The sequence below is a fragment of the Ictidomys tridecemlineatus genome, chromosome 10 (genome assembly GCF_052094955.1).
Source record: "Ictidomys tridecemlineatus isolate mIctTri1 chromosome 10, mIctTri1.hap1, whole genome shotgun sequence".
Classification (NCBI taxonomy): domain Eukaryota; kingdom Metazoa; phylum Chordata; class Mammalia; order Rodentia; family Sciuridae; genus Ictidomys; species Ictidomys tridecemlineatus.
In genome coordinates, this window is record NC_135486.1 from 139,496,202 (window position 1) to 139,510,680 (window position 14,479).

A 14,479-nucleotide genomic window follows, 5' to 3' on the forward strand; every position below is an offset into this window, starting at 1 on the left:
TGCGGGATTGAGCGAGGGACGCTGCACCTGCACTGAAGGGCTGAAGTACACTGCGCCGCAGGCACTGGCCCGGCGGGGCGCAGAGCCCACCTGGGGGCAGGGACCTCCCAGCCGCCCCGTTGTTCTGGAGGCTGGGCGCCTTAGGGGCGGGACGGAACACAGGGCCGTCCGGAGGCGTGGCCAATCCGGAGGAAGGGTCGGGATGAGGGCGTGGTCAAACAGGGGACATGCAAAGTGAGGGCGGGGCTAAGAGGGGAGGGAGGAATCCGTCCGGGGCGGGGCCAGTAAGTGAGCAAGGTAAACCTGGGCGGGGCCGTGGCAGGCGGCGTGGGCGGGGCCAGGGCGTGGGCGGGGCCAGCCCGATCTCCGCTGTCCCGGGTCCTGGAGCGCTCCGGGCCCGCAGGTTTCTCTCCAGTCGCTCGGGCTCCTCCCCTGCTGGCCGGACCGCCGGGTGTGCTGGGCTTAACGCCCCTGGCCCGGCAGCCGCGGTCGGGCTCCGCCCCAGGCGCTGTGCTCCCGCTCGGCGACCGCTGGAGACCCGGCGAGCTCAGCTCCTGGGCCAGGCGAGTGCCAGGACACTGCCCCCCGGGCTGTGTCCCCAGAGACTCCAAGAGCTGAGGTGAGCAGGGTTGCGGGGGCCTGTGCGTGCATATGCGTGTGTGCCTGCTTCTGTGTGGGTGTGCAAGTGCGTGTGCGCATGAGTGTGTGTGCACGTCTGTGTACATCAGGGAAATTCTGTGTCCGTGGATTTGGGTAGGTGTGTGCTTCAGTGAGCTGCGTGAGTGTGCAAAGTTGTGTACCTGTGCATGGTGGTCCTGTGTGGGAGGGGAGTCACGCATGTGTGTGGCATAGACAGTGCAGGTGAAATTTGGTGAACCTTTGTGTATGTGAGCGTGTCTTGGGGGGAAATAGGAGCGCAGGATACTTGGGGGGCTATGTGTCAGGATGTCTGTGGCAAGCTGTCGGAGCATGTGTGAAGAGAATGGTGGGAGTGTAGGAATTGCGTGTGTGCGCGCTTGCGTGTGTGTGCGCGTGCATGTGACGGTGAAGGGTGATTCTGGGGACCCTCCCTGTGAAGGGGTGGGAATGGAGGAAGGTTTGGAGTGCTAACTGCCCTTGGAGGGGTGAGTGTAGTCTGGGGTCTTGGGTAGTGGACAGGACAGGTGTTTGAAGCCTGGCCTGGACTACCTTGGAAATCATATCAGCTGCCTCACTTTGAGGGCTGGGGAGAAGTGTGGGTGGGCCAGAGGGGCTGGGGAGTGTCCCTGCTTGGTGTGAAAGGAGCTACTGTCTCACCAGTCACCCCTCACCCAGGCTCTGTGCTGGCCACCATCTGGGTGGCTTCCAAGTGTGAGCATGGTGCAGAAGTACCAGTCTCCTGTCCGTGTCTACAAGTACCCTTTCGAGCTGGTCATGGCGGTGAGTGACCCTGCATTTTCGGGCCCCCCGAGGGATAGTGGGAAGGACTCAGGAAGCCAGCTATGGTGGGAAGAAGAGGGAGCTCCCTGGACCCCCAGATGGGAAAGCATTATTGAGTTACTCAGCTACCCTGGTGAGTCAGGCTTCTGACCAGTCACCCTCCTGCCCCCACACTGTCCCTTCCCACCTTTTCAGAACTTCTGGAATCCCTGCCCAGTGACCAGAACTTAAGAACTGTTTGTCTTCCCCTAGTTGAAAGCTTACCTCGCGCTCTTACTTCAGACCCTTCGGCCGGGAAGCAAGGATATGGGGGGGGGGGTAAATGACTGGTGTCCTTTTTGTAATAACAATAGCTGCATGCACTGAGCATCTGCATTGCTAACTCTTCACACGCAAGGTTCCCTTCAATTTGTTAATCCCAGTTACCTCTACTAGACGGAAGCTCGTCCAGGTTGAGGGGTGGCCCCAAATTCTGTCCCAGGGAGAGGTGGAGTCAGGACTCAGATCAACTCAGAGGGGACTCCAGAGTCCTGATTTTAACCACTGTGTCCCCAGCGTCTCCTTCCTATCCCAGACCCTCTGTGTGTGCCCTTCAATGAAGCTGAGACCAGGAGGTGAGAGGGGGTGAATGAACAGGTGGGAAGGGTCTGGCCCAGGGCGTCCAGGACACGTCACAGAAGCTGTGCCACCTATCAGTGTTGTGTGGCCAGCTAACGTTGGTTGCCTCCTGGATCAGTGGCCTTTGTGTTGTGGGACAGGCGCTGGGGACAGGCTGACATAGGATTCCTTCTTATTGTCATTGTTCTGTTTCTTGGAGCTTCTCTTTCCTGCTTGGAAAAATGAGGGCAGCGCTATGGGTTGGGGTGAGGAGTGAATGAGATGGTTCATGGTGCCCTCAGTGGCGAGGCCTTGGGCTGGTGGGAGCCCCCAGGGCAGGCTGCTCCCAGTTACTCCACCAGGCCTTATAGAGGCTTGTCTCCAAAGTGTCGAGACACCTGAGTCCACCCCTGTCTGCCCCACCTGCCCCTGCATCCTGGGGAATCCCAGCTGCACAGTTCCCTGGCCGGGTGACCTCTCAGAGCCACCACTCTCCACATCTACAGGGGGATCATCTGCTTTCCAAATCCGGTCAGCACAGGGAGGGTCAATTTATGGAAGGCTCCAGTAGTGCAGGGTCTGCTGGGTGGGAAGGCTGCTGCAGGAGGCCTGGTGATTGCTGTTGTCGTCCATCTTTCCTTCTTTGTCATGGGGGTGGGACTCCAGGTGGGCGATGAAGAGACCCAGGGGTACAGAGTTGGAGGGGCTAGGTCCCTACTGCTGCTCTACGGTGTTCTGGCTGCGTGTCTTTGGAAGGTCTCTGAACTTCTCTGAGCCTCGGTTTCTTCATTTCTGAAATGGGGAGGGTTCAATGTTCCTCATGAAGTTGTTCCAAGGATTAAAAGTGGTCTTGGGCATGTGTCTACATTGCCCGGCACAGGGCCCGGTCCTACCAAGCAGACAAAAAAATGGCAGATGCTTCGTCCAAGCCTCCTGGCAGCACATGTATTCTAAAGACCTGAAAACTCACCGACTCATTCAGTAAAAGAGAGAGACGTAACCTTCTGGGATGGTCCAGGGAGCGGTGAATCCTGGCCACCAAGCTAAGACACGTCACCATAGAATGAAAAACCAACTATAGCACAGGCTTAAAAAATGTGAACTCAGTTTTGCATGTTCAGGGTTCCCAAAAATATTTACAGTCATTGTACTTTAAAAAAATCACATGCCGGTGCACTTGCTGGGCCTGTGTGAGGCACTGGGTTAGATTCTCAGCACCGCATATAAGTAAATAAAATAAAGGTCTATCAACAACTAAAAAGATAAATAAATAAAGAATGTATATTTAAAAAACCACATACCTGTGGATGTCTTAATATGACTGGCACCACGGATCACCTGCCTTTCCTGGAGCAGGTTAAACCTGCACTGAAAGACTTCATCCTGAAAATGCAGGGTGGCTCAGTTAGCCCCCATCTGCAATTGTCTCCAGGTGTTAATGATCTGGGCACCTACAGTAGAGGCTTGTGGATAGGTATTTTTATTTATTTATTTATTTATTTGTTTATTTTGTGTGTGTGTGTGTTGAACATGGACACAATACCTTTATTTTACTTACTTATTTATGTGGTGCTGAGGATTGAATCAGGGCCTCACATGTGCAAGGTAAGTGCTCCACCACTGGGCCCCAGCCCCAGCCCTGTGGATAGACATTTTTTTAAAAGGTGCTTTCAGGGCTGGGGTTATGGCTCAGTGGTGGAGCACTTGCCCCACACGTGTGAGGCGCTGGGTTTGATTCTCAGCACTGCATACAAGTAAGTAAAATAAAGGTCCATCAACAAGTAAAAAAAAAAAAATTTTTAAGTATTTTCTATTAATTATTATCCATACCGGTGTTAATTTATTTGTACTTTTCAGAGGGACTGACACAACCATGTCTTCTTATCTTCTGTATAGTCCTTGTCTGTGAAACGGTCCCAAGCCACAGAAACACTGGTCACAAAGCCACTTTGCCGACTGTTTACAAAACATTATTGTCCCCAAAATAGCTGCATAACTGCACATAACTTGCAGGCGGTGTGGGCACAAAAGGGGTTTTTCTGCACTTAAGGTCCCTCTTTGTCTCCCAGCTAAACACTTGCCCTCAGTTTGGATCAGATGCCGGGGAAGTTCCAGATGGACTCAGCTGTTTCCACTGCATCCAAGTGACCAAGGAGCTGGTCTTCTGGGTTTTGTTTAACAAAACCAACTTGAGATTCAAAGTGTCCCTTGCTTCTTCAAAAGTCCACCAACAGTGACATAAATAACTGAAATTGGGCTCATGGAATTGGTTATAATTCCACTGTGAGGCGACCTTTCAAACCCTCTCCAAAAAAATATATTTTTTCTTAAAAGTGTATCTAGGGGGCTGGGATGTGGCTCAAGCGGTAGCGCGCTCGCCTGGCATGCATGCGGCCCGGGTTCCATCCTCAGCACCACATACCAACAAAGATGTTGTGTCCGCCGAGAACTAAAAAATAAATATTAAAAATTTAAAAAAAAAAAGTGTATCTAGGGCTGGGGTTGTGGCTCAGTGGTAGAGAGCTCGCCTACATGCATGAGGCACAGTGTTTGATCCCCAGCACCACATAAAGATAAACAAACAAACAAAAAAACGGAATAAACAAAATAAAGGTATTGTGTCCATCTACAACTAAAAATATTTTTTTAAAAAAAAAAGGTGTGTCTCACCAAGGCCAGGCGCAGTGGTGCACCCCTGAAATCCCAGCAGCTTGGGAGGCTGAGGCAGGAGGATTGTGAGTTCAAACTTAGCCTCAGCAACTCAGTGAGGCCCTAAGCAACTCAGCAAGACGAATAAATAAAATACAAAAATGGGCTGGGGATGTGACTTAGTGGCTAAGCACCCCTGGGTTCAATCCCCAATGAAAGAAAGGAAGGAAGGAAAGGAGGGAGGGAGGGAGGGAGAGAGAGAGAGGGAGGGAGGGAGGAAGGAAGGAAGGAATCTAATCAAAGGAATGGATCTCTCTCTCCAAATTCCTGCATGGGAGTTGACTCCTGAAGGCGGGATTCCAGGGCCTCTGCTCCTTTCTTGATGGCATTCTATATGGATGTCCCAAAGAGTGGGCTGGTGTTCCCTTGGCAAGCAGAGAAAGGAGTCCAGAGTGGCTGGGGAGGGTCCTTGGCCTCTGAGTGCCTGGTCCTAGCAGGTGGGCGGAGGGGGTGCTGTCTCTGTGGAATCTAGGTTATCCTTCCTCTTTCCCAGACGGGGTGCTGGTGAAGAGCCAGAACCACCCTGCTGGGTCCCTGCCCTGGCCGGGGCACACTCCCTACTTCCTCTGAGCTTCAGAATCTCTGGGAAACCGTGGCCACTGAAGCACCTGGGGAGGAGCAGGCAGAGTGGAAGTGAGGATTCAGTCAAGGGCTTGGTGCATGGACGGGGCTCACTGGGAAATGTGTGTGAACCACGGCTTGTCCTCGTCCTCGGCTGGGGCTTGAATGGCTGCTTGGGAGTCACTCCCACACGGTTTGCTCACCCATTTGAGGAGGGGAGTCCGAGGTGTTAGTGGAGTCATGGACCTCCGCCACCCTCACCACATCCATTTTGGTGCTGGGGACTGAGCGCACAGCCCATGTGTGCTGAGCCCGCTCTCTGCCAGGAGGCGCGAGGCCCCCAGCCCTTGAGCACTTTGATCACCCCCAAAAGCAGCTCCCTCCCACCCCTTGGCCATGTGCCCCTCAGCTCTCTCCTTCCCCTGACCTGCAGCCTGTCCCCAACCCCAGGTCACCGCCCATCACTTCTGTCTCTGTGGATTTGTTTTTTTTCTGGACGTTTCTTATCAAGGGCATCTGACAATACATGGAGCTTTGTGTCTGCCTTCTCACGCTTAGTGTAATATTTCTTAAAAAAAAAAATCTCTTCATTGAGATATGATTGACGTATAAGAAGCTGAGTTTTTGTGTTGATGGGCCTGGGGATGAGCATCCGCCCAGGTGTATGATGTTCTCAAGGCTCGTCCACCGAGCAGCAAGGATGGTACTGCATTTTTCTTCACGATCAAGGAGGCTTGGCTGCTCGGCTACGGCTCGTTTGTTTATCCATCGACCAGTTGACAGACATAGAGGTTGTTTTCAATTTGGCGCTTTTGTGAATGATAATGCTGCTAGTGAACGTCTTTGCACAAGTCTTTGCATGGATACATTCCTTCCAAAGAGATCTCTGCTGTGTTTGGTGTTTTTTTTTTTTTAATGGATTTAAACAGGTTCTTTTTTTTCTTTCTTTCTTGTTTAAGGAGGATTTATTTTGGCTCACGGTTTCTGACCACGTCAGCTCTCTCCATTGCTGTGGACTTGTGTTCTATATTATTTTTATTTTTGACATAGGGTCTCTCTAAGTCACCGTGACTGGCCTTGAACTTGCGATCCTGAGGCCAGCATGCTAAGGAGGCTGTCCTTTAATGCTGCGTTTGCCAGGGCTGCCATAACTGGGTGGCCCAGAGTGACAGGCATGTATTGCCCACAGTCCGGGGGGCCTGGAATCTGATCTCAGCAGGGCCATGCTCCCCCTGAAGTACGAGGGGAGGGCCTCTCTCCTGGCTTCTGGTGGTTCCTGGTGGTATCATAAGCCTCGCCTACACAGGGGTATTCTCTGCATCCAAGCGTCCTGCTTTGATAAGGACACCAGCCACGTTGGATTTCTAAGGACACTCTAATGACCCCCTTCTAAACTGATTACCTCTGTACAGACGCTGTCTCCAAATAATGTCACATTTATAGGTGGCAGGGGTTAGGATGCCAGCCCATCATTTTAAGGGACAGAGTCCAGCCCATAATAGTCAGCAACTGGCAGAGCTGGGACTGAGGGAATCTGACCCCGTGGACTGCACCCTCACCAGATGCTCCGGATTCTGGCTCCGACATTCCGTGAACATTTAGGCATCAGCCTCAGTGGAGTGGTTCAGGAATCCCTCTCCTCTCTTGTCCAGCCAGCACTCTGGGGGGCCTTGGGACTCCAAATCCCGGTGGCTTCAGGTCATCTCTGAATCTGCAAACCCGAATAAGGGAGCTGCCTGGGCTAGGGTTCATTAAGCAGTAGGTGTTTTGTGTGCAGAACGGTTACGGAGGTGAGGTTCTGTCCCTCAGCAATTAAGTGTTAAAATATTTAAAGACCTGGCCGTGTCGTATTGATAACCAGCCTCGTTGATAAAGAGCGACCTGGAAAGAGAAATTTGTTTTCAGCCCAGGCCCAAACGAGTACAGTTGGAATCGTTGTTATGGACAGTGTTGGGATCTTGTTGTGAACGCAGTTTTAATAAAGCAGCAGGGGCCTTATTTAAATGAGTTTAAATGAGTTCCCTGGGGCCAGCCTCTGATCTGCTGCTGGCAGATTGAGGGAAGCACCGGCCACCACCTCGCTGCGCTCTGATTTGGGCTGAGAGAACAGACACTGTCTGCTGCCCAGCAGAGGGATCTTCTGGTTCCCAGAGCCCTGAAGTGAACTGGGGGGCCCTCACGCATTACTTCCCATGGGCATTGCTTCACGCCTGTGTGCACGTTGCACCCCATATTTACAGGGTTCCATTGGCACAGAGTTCTCCCTGTGCCAAGTGCTGTGCTAGACAAGGGGCTACCAAATCCTTGTTTCCTAGCACTTTTTGAAAGGCATCCTTATTCAGCTACTTTGTTTATTTGTTCCGATGGATCTTTTCCATGGAAGCTCCAGGAAGGTGCACTCTGTCTGTCTTGCCCTAGCCCCCACCCCACCCCCCCTTTTTGTCGTTGGAGCTCTGGGGATGGAGCCCAGGGCCTCCTGCATGCAGGGCCAGTGTTCTGCCACGGAGCCACACTTGGGCCTTGTCGTCTTGACATGGTTAGTCATTGCAGGAACACAGAGAAGGGCCACTGGTGGACACCAGAGGGTCATTTAAGTTAGCCTGGCTGAGAGACTCAGAGGGAGGGGTGCAAGGCACACGAAGGCCCCCTGGGCAGGACTCATCTCACTGAAGAAAGTCGAGGCCCAGCTGGGCACCAGGGTGAGCTGGAAAGTGGCAGCGGGTGTGGGCAGGGGCTGGTGACCCACCTCATCAAGGACTTTGGCAACTTTGGAAAGTTTTCAGTCAGGGAGCACAGGGGGCGGGGGGTTGGGATTACGAGGGTCTCTGGCTGCCTGGCAGAGAGTGGACTGAATAAGGGGTTCCCTCCTGGAGGCCGGGGTGCAGCCAGGAAGTGGAGGTGAGGTCCCAAGGCATTCCCGAGACACCTAGGAAGTCTGAGACAGCGTCCTCCTCTGAGGAAGACCCCGACGCACCAGGTCACCCTCAGGCTGCTCTGCCTTTGCCGATCATGGCTCTCCCTGAGCTGCAGGGGCCCCTGCTGACCCTGGAGGTCCTGAGCCATTCCGGAGGTGCTGGTGATGCTCAGAGGCAGGTCTGGGTGCAGAGGGTGGGAACAGGCAGCTGGGCTGGCACATTCTCCAGGTGCGGAGAAGCCAGGTGCTGAGAAGGTGTCTCTCTGCAGCTAACTGTTCCCCCGGCTGCAGCTGCAGTCTAGGGACCTGTCAAGACCAGGAGAGGTCTTCCTCTGCACCTTGTGCATGCTCCCTGCCTCGACAACAGAGGGACATACTGAGATGTCAGTCTCCTGCTCAAAGGAGAACCCTCCAGAGCTCAGCCTCTGCAGGTGGCGTGTGGACAGCAGCAGACAGGCACCCTTTGAGCTGTGAGTGTGGACACAGGCCTGCTCCCTCTGAGGCCAGGGCTCCGTGCCTCCGCCACCTCCTCCTCCAGGTGCGGACAGGAGGACAGTTCAGCTTCCTGTCCTTTCCCGGGCACCTGCCCCTCCCCTCCTCCCTCCTTCCATCCTGTTTCCTTGCTTCTCCTTTCCAGGCTGAGACACTGCTTGGCTGAGTGTCTACACTGTCCCAGGTGTCCTTCGGGCCTCAGGGAATTCAGTGGTGAGCCAAGCAGACGTGGAGACAGAGGCGCCTTGGAGACAGAGGTGCCGAGGTGACAAACACACATGCAGACGTGACCTCCCCATCCTCATCAGGAGGAGCTCGATGACTTTGATGACTTTTTCTTCATGTTGGCAAAATACACGTGAGGTGAACGGTTCCCCTGTACATTTCAAGTGTGTCCTCAGGGACACTGAGGAAGTGATACCACTGTGCAACTGTCACCACCACCCACCTATGAAGTCTTTTGCCGCCCCCAATTGAAACCCTGTCCCTGTCAGACACCACCTCTCCACCGCCTTTCCTCCCTCCTGGGAACATCTGTTCTACTTCCTGTGTCTTCCAAGGGAGCCAGAGCCCAGCCAGGTACCTCATAGAGGACCCCTTGGTCACTCCCCGTTTCCTCTGGGCTATTTTACAGAGCACCATGCTTTCAAGTTTTCCTTCTTTATGGCTGGGTAATACTCCATGTGTGGTGTCCACTTGAGTCATCTCCACCTTTCAGCAGCTGTGGACATTGGTGTGAAGGATCTGCTCAAGTCTGAGCTGGTCTGCTGAGCTCTTGTCCATTAAACCTACTGTATAGCGGCTGTGGCAGCGCACACCTGCAATCCCAGCAGCTCTGAAGGCTGAGACAGGAGGACTGCACTCTGCTAATGAATTAGCTAAGTGTGAGGCCAGCCTCAGCAACTTAGCAGGACCCTGTTTCAAAATTAAAAAAAAAAAATTTAAAAAGGTCTGGGGGTGTAGCTCAGTGGTAAAGAGCCCCTGGGTTCAGTCCTTGGTACAAAAAAAAAATGTATTAAAAAAAAACCCCTAATATATATGACATTCAGCAGGCGCGGAGGTCTTCAGGTCCTCGTGTAACCTCAGGGCAGCCCTGGGAAGCCTGTCCTCCTATCCCGCCTCATTCCTCCTCCTCTTCTCTCGAAGGTGGCAGCCTCAGAGGTCGATTCAGGGCACAGCTGACAGGTGGCAGAGGCAGGGCACCAGCTTCAGGGCACTAGCTGACAGGTGGCAGTGCCTGTGTTCTCTCTGACACCCCCTGACGCCCTCCCTCGCCCCTCCACCCCCGACGCCCCTCCACCCCCGACGCCCCTCCACCCCCGACGCCCCTCCACCCCCGACGCCCCTCCACCCCCGACGCCCCTCCACCCCCGACGCCCCTCCACCCCCGACGCCCCTCCACCCCCGACGCCCCTCCACCCCCGACGCCCCTCCACCCCCGACGCCCCTCCACCCCCGACGCCCCTCCACCCCCGACGCCCCTCCACCCCCGACGCCCCTCCCTCACCCCTCCTTCCCCTGATGCCCCTCCCTCACCCCTCCTTCGCCCCTCTAAGCACCCTGACGCCCCTCCCTCCTCCCCTTCTTCCCCTGGCGCCCCTCCCTCGCCCCCTCCGCCCCCTCCCTCGTCCCCTCCGCTCCCTGGCGCCCCCTGGCGCATGGCGTCGGACCGGGTGGCCTTCAGCTGCCGGCCCCACGGCGGAGCTTGCCCCGGGCCTGGCCCAGCCACCTCAACCTCGCCGCCTCCCTTCACCAGGGGGATGGCCCTGCTGCCTTTGTGTCTGCGGTGGCCCCGGGGGCGCTGACCGTGCGGCGACGCCGAGGACCCTCGAAAGCGTGTGCTGGAAGCCAGGGGCAGGAGGCCAGGCCCTGCGTGGTTCCACTTCCAAGAACCGTCCAGGGAGGGGAGGCCTGGAGGCCGGCAGTGATGAGTGGACATCCCGGGAGGGAGGGAACGGCTGATGGGCCACACGTCGGAGTTAGGGACCGTTGGCACTTTGTGGGTGCTCGAAGCACGCGGAGCTGTATACTGTCAGGCCAGGCCCTGGTGACCAGAGGAGGCAGAGGAAAAGCAGCTGCACAGGCTTTACTGAGACTCCCTCGGGGCAGACCCTCCCGTCCAACAGAGCGTCACGGGAGTCCCACCCAGGCTCAGCGGACTGGACTGGAATTTTATCGGGCTTAGGCAGGAAGGGAGGGCTTGGGACAGGAAAGGGAGGTTTTTAGGGCTCCTTGTCCTCCTGGGGTTGGTCGGGGGATCTTGCTGAGATCCGCGTCCTTCCAGGACCCGACAGGAGACCCCGCTGATTGACAGGTGTCTATCACTGCTTGTCTGGCGGCACCTGATTGGTGCTTCTTTCCCTGCAGGTTGCCTGGTGCTTTGTTCCCTTGGTCACCTCACCCGGAACTAACATATACCTTACTTTTTCAGTGCGGGAGGGCAAACCTAGGGCTTCCCAAATGCCATCCCCATGCCCCTGAGTTGCATCCCCAGCCCTGAACTGTATGCTCTAAGAGGGTGAATGACATGGTACCAGGATTGTATTTCCATGGAAAAAAGAGCTGGAGGGGAGCCGGGTGCACCGGTGCACACCTGTGATCCCAGCCATGTAGGAGGCTGAGGCAGGAGGATCTCACTTGGAGGTCAGCCTGGAAAACTTAGCAGGACACTGTCTCATAATAAACTAAAAGGGGCTGGGGAGTAGCTCAGTGGTGGGGAGCTCGCCTAGTATGCAAGAGACCCTCGGTTCAATCCCCAGTACATTAAAAAAAAAAAAAAAAAGTAGAAAGAAAAGAAAACGTTGGTCCGTGAGAAACATGATGCGCATCTGTCCTGGGGTCCTGGGTCCCCGCCAGCCACAGCAGGCAGGGGCAGGGGTTGCCCTGAGTCCTGTCTGCAGGGGGAGGAGGGCGGTGGAGCCCTGGGCTGGTACTGGAGGTGCAGTAGGGGAGTTCTTGCCACTCTGGGTGGAAATTTGGGGGTACAGCCTACTCCAGCTTCCTTTGACTTTGGACGGGGAAGAGCAGGAAGGAGGGAGGGAGGGCAGGGAATCAGCTGTCAAGCGATTGGCAGGAATAGCTCTTCTGCACTTTATAGAATCTTGTTCTTTTTTAAAATTTAAATTTAACAAATGCTCGTGTAGAAGGAGCCTAGTGCCAGGGACGGTTCCGAGCCCTTTATGGAAGCTGACTCCTTTACTCCTCTGACAACCTGGGGGGGGTACAGTGGGTCCTTGTCTTGCTCCCCTTTTTACAAAGGCTGATAAGGGCCTGAGAACTCCCGGGCGTGGTCAAGGCCACACTGCTGGACAGAGGCCCAGAGTCCCCCCTGGAAGGCCGGGCTATCCTGCCACCCACCCCTTCATCATAGGGGTGTCTGGTGTGCGTCCGTGATGTGCTGGGCATTTTGGAAAGCGCCTGGGCGGCTCGGTGGGGGGGTCCAGGACTACATAACCCCAGGCTCCCCTCCACGTGCTCAGGGTGTCCACCCGGACTCTGCAGGACAGAGCCCCGTAGGAGGCAGCTGACCGGTCCCTGCCTGCCCCACCATGGCCTCTCAGGGTCGGGCTCTGGGCACAAGCTCCGAGCGCCTCCCACCTGGCAGCGGCGCAGTAACTGGATCCTTGGGCTGCCCTGTGTCCCTGGGAGGGCCGGAGCACGTGCTTGTGCCGTGGGGAGAGGCTTGGGCCTTGCTTGTGGGCGGTCAGGACAACTGTGGGGACAGAGCCGGCAGCCGAGGCTCTGCGGCAGGGGCAGAACTGTCACATGAGCTGGTGCCACACAGGAGGGGACCTTGAGCTCTCTGACTTTGCCAATGGCAGAGGGTCCGCTTGGTCCCAGAATCTCTGCCAGGTTTCCTCCCTGGGCAGGGGACCCAGGTCCCCAGCTCTCAAAGGCCGCAGCCAGGTCTGACAGGAAATAAGTGTAGTCACTCCTGAGCACCCAAAGAGGCTTTCGGTTCCAGTGAATCCACGTGAGTAGAACGTCTGTCAACCGCTCCCCTGCCAGGACACAAGACCCTGGGGGTGAGAGCACTCTCATGTCTGATGGCTGTGGGCAGGGCCCAGCCCTCTCGTGGGTGGTGCTCAACAACCTTCTGGGGCTCCCTATTCCCTCACCTCCCAGGGAAAGTCCCTATCCACTCAGCAAGGATTTGGATTGTATCCAGTCAGAGTTTATTAAGTGCTTTCTCTGAGCCAGGCACAGGAAAGGGAGACCAGGTGATAAGCTGGCCCCTCAGAGGGGCTCACTGCTGAGTTGGGGAGACAGACACATTCCCAGACATTTGGGGGACAGTCCAAGGAGCAGGGTCAGAGGAGGGCCAGGGCTGGGCTGAGCGTGCATGAGCCTGCCACCTCTTGGCTTGAGAGGCAAAGTCAGAAAGAGCTTGTAGCTGGACTGCAGGGGCACACACCCAGCTGGGCCCCTCCCGGGCTGTGCAGCTGTGGGCAGGTGGCTCATCCTCTCTGAGCTTTGGTTTCTCCGCCTGTCAAATGGGGAGGTGAATAGGACCCACTTCCCTGGATTGCAGGAGGATGCAGGGGGCGGTGCTCAGGAGGGTACACACCCCAGCGACCCCACCAAGTGCCAGCTAGTCCTGTTACTGCCATGGTGGTTAGGCGTGGACGCCGGGCAAAGGCCTCCTTCAGGCACTCCTGTGGCACCCGTGGGCCACCTGCAACCAGCACCCGACTGATGTGTCGGGCTGCAGAAGGGCGACGGCAGGTTGTCCCACAGCCTCCAGGGAAGGGAGCCCGGATCTCATCTCCGGTTCCCCCAGCCCCACCCTGATCCTCCTCCTCCCCTGAGGGCGCAGCCCAGTGGGACCTTGCAGTGCCCCAGCAGGCTCTGCCCCCAGCCTCCGCTGCTTCTCATCTGTGGTGGACGCTCCAGCTCCCGTCTCACCAGGGCCTGGGGGGACTCGGGGTGCTGCTTGCCCTCTGCAAACGCCAGGAGCATCAGCACCCTCCAGGCTGCGGGTCCCAGGTCCCCGCCTGCTGGACCGTGGCTCTGGGGTGGCTCTTTCCTGGTGCTGCCTGGGCCCTGGGCCTACACACATGTGCGCCTCTGTGGCCGGAGCAGCCACGGGGCAGCCGCCGGTGCCCACAGAAGGCAGTGCCCCTTCCCGTCGGGGAACCCGTGCCCCCCCCCACCAGCCTGTTGTCGGGGCTGCAGGCTGAGCGCCCTGGAGAGCCTCGGTGCCACAGGAAGTGAGTCAGGGCAGCTCTGAAGGCGGCGGCGGGCGCTGAGCGTGGGGCCCCCTCCCTCGCTGGACACCTTTCCGGGGCCGTTTGGGCCGGGGCCAGCTGATGCCCTTTCCTAGGTGGCCGGCTGGCATTTCTGTCGGAGCAGGGAGCCCGAGTGTGAGTGGTTTGGTGGAAAGGCTGGGGCCTCCGGGCCTCGCCACACCACCCGCTCGCTGGCTGTGGGGTGGCCGGTGGCGGCAGGTCAAGGAGTGAGCAGGCCAGCAGGCGGCTGTGCAGGGGGGCTGGGAGGGGCCCGAAGAAGGGCCCAGGCTACGTGCCAGGGGCCGGTGACTCCCTCCCACCCCGTCACTGTCACGTGAGCGGACTGGTGTTAGACCACTGGGAACAGCAAGCCAAAGGCCCCTGAGGGTGACGGGGTGCGCTCCAGAGGTGGCCAGAGGGGCTGGGTGCAGCGGGCAGATCAGCAGGCCTGTGGGCCATGGGAAGGAGCGTGGGGTTCGGACTGGGCATGAGGCTGTTCTGAGTCTGCCCCCCATCTGCAAAAGAGCAGGAGGAGAGGGACAGCCGGAGCGGGGAGACG

General features: G+C 56.7%; 1 protein-coding gene across 3 annotated transcripts in view; it reads left to right on the forward strand.

Moving 5' to 3' along the window:
- Positions 1-322: 322 nt before the first annotated feature.
- Sec14l5 (SEC14 like lipid binding 5) overlaps positions 323-14,479 on the forward strand; it is a 36,284-nt gene continuing 22,127 nt past the window's right edge. Inside the window, exons 1-2 of one of the 3 annotated variants that reach the window (XM_078024565.1) lie at positions 323-619; positions 1,315-1,419. In XM_078024565.1, the coding sequence (XP_077880691.1) occupies positions 1,357-1,419 (63 nt within the window). In that variant the 5' untranslated portion in view covers positions 323-619; positions 1,315-1,356. The remainder of the gene's footprint in view (positions 620-1,314; positions 1,420-14,479) is intronic. The other 2 variants (XM_078024563.1, XM_078024564.1) reach the window with 2 other exon arrangements.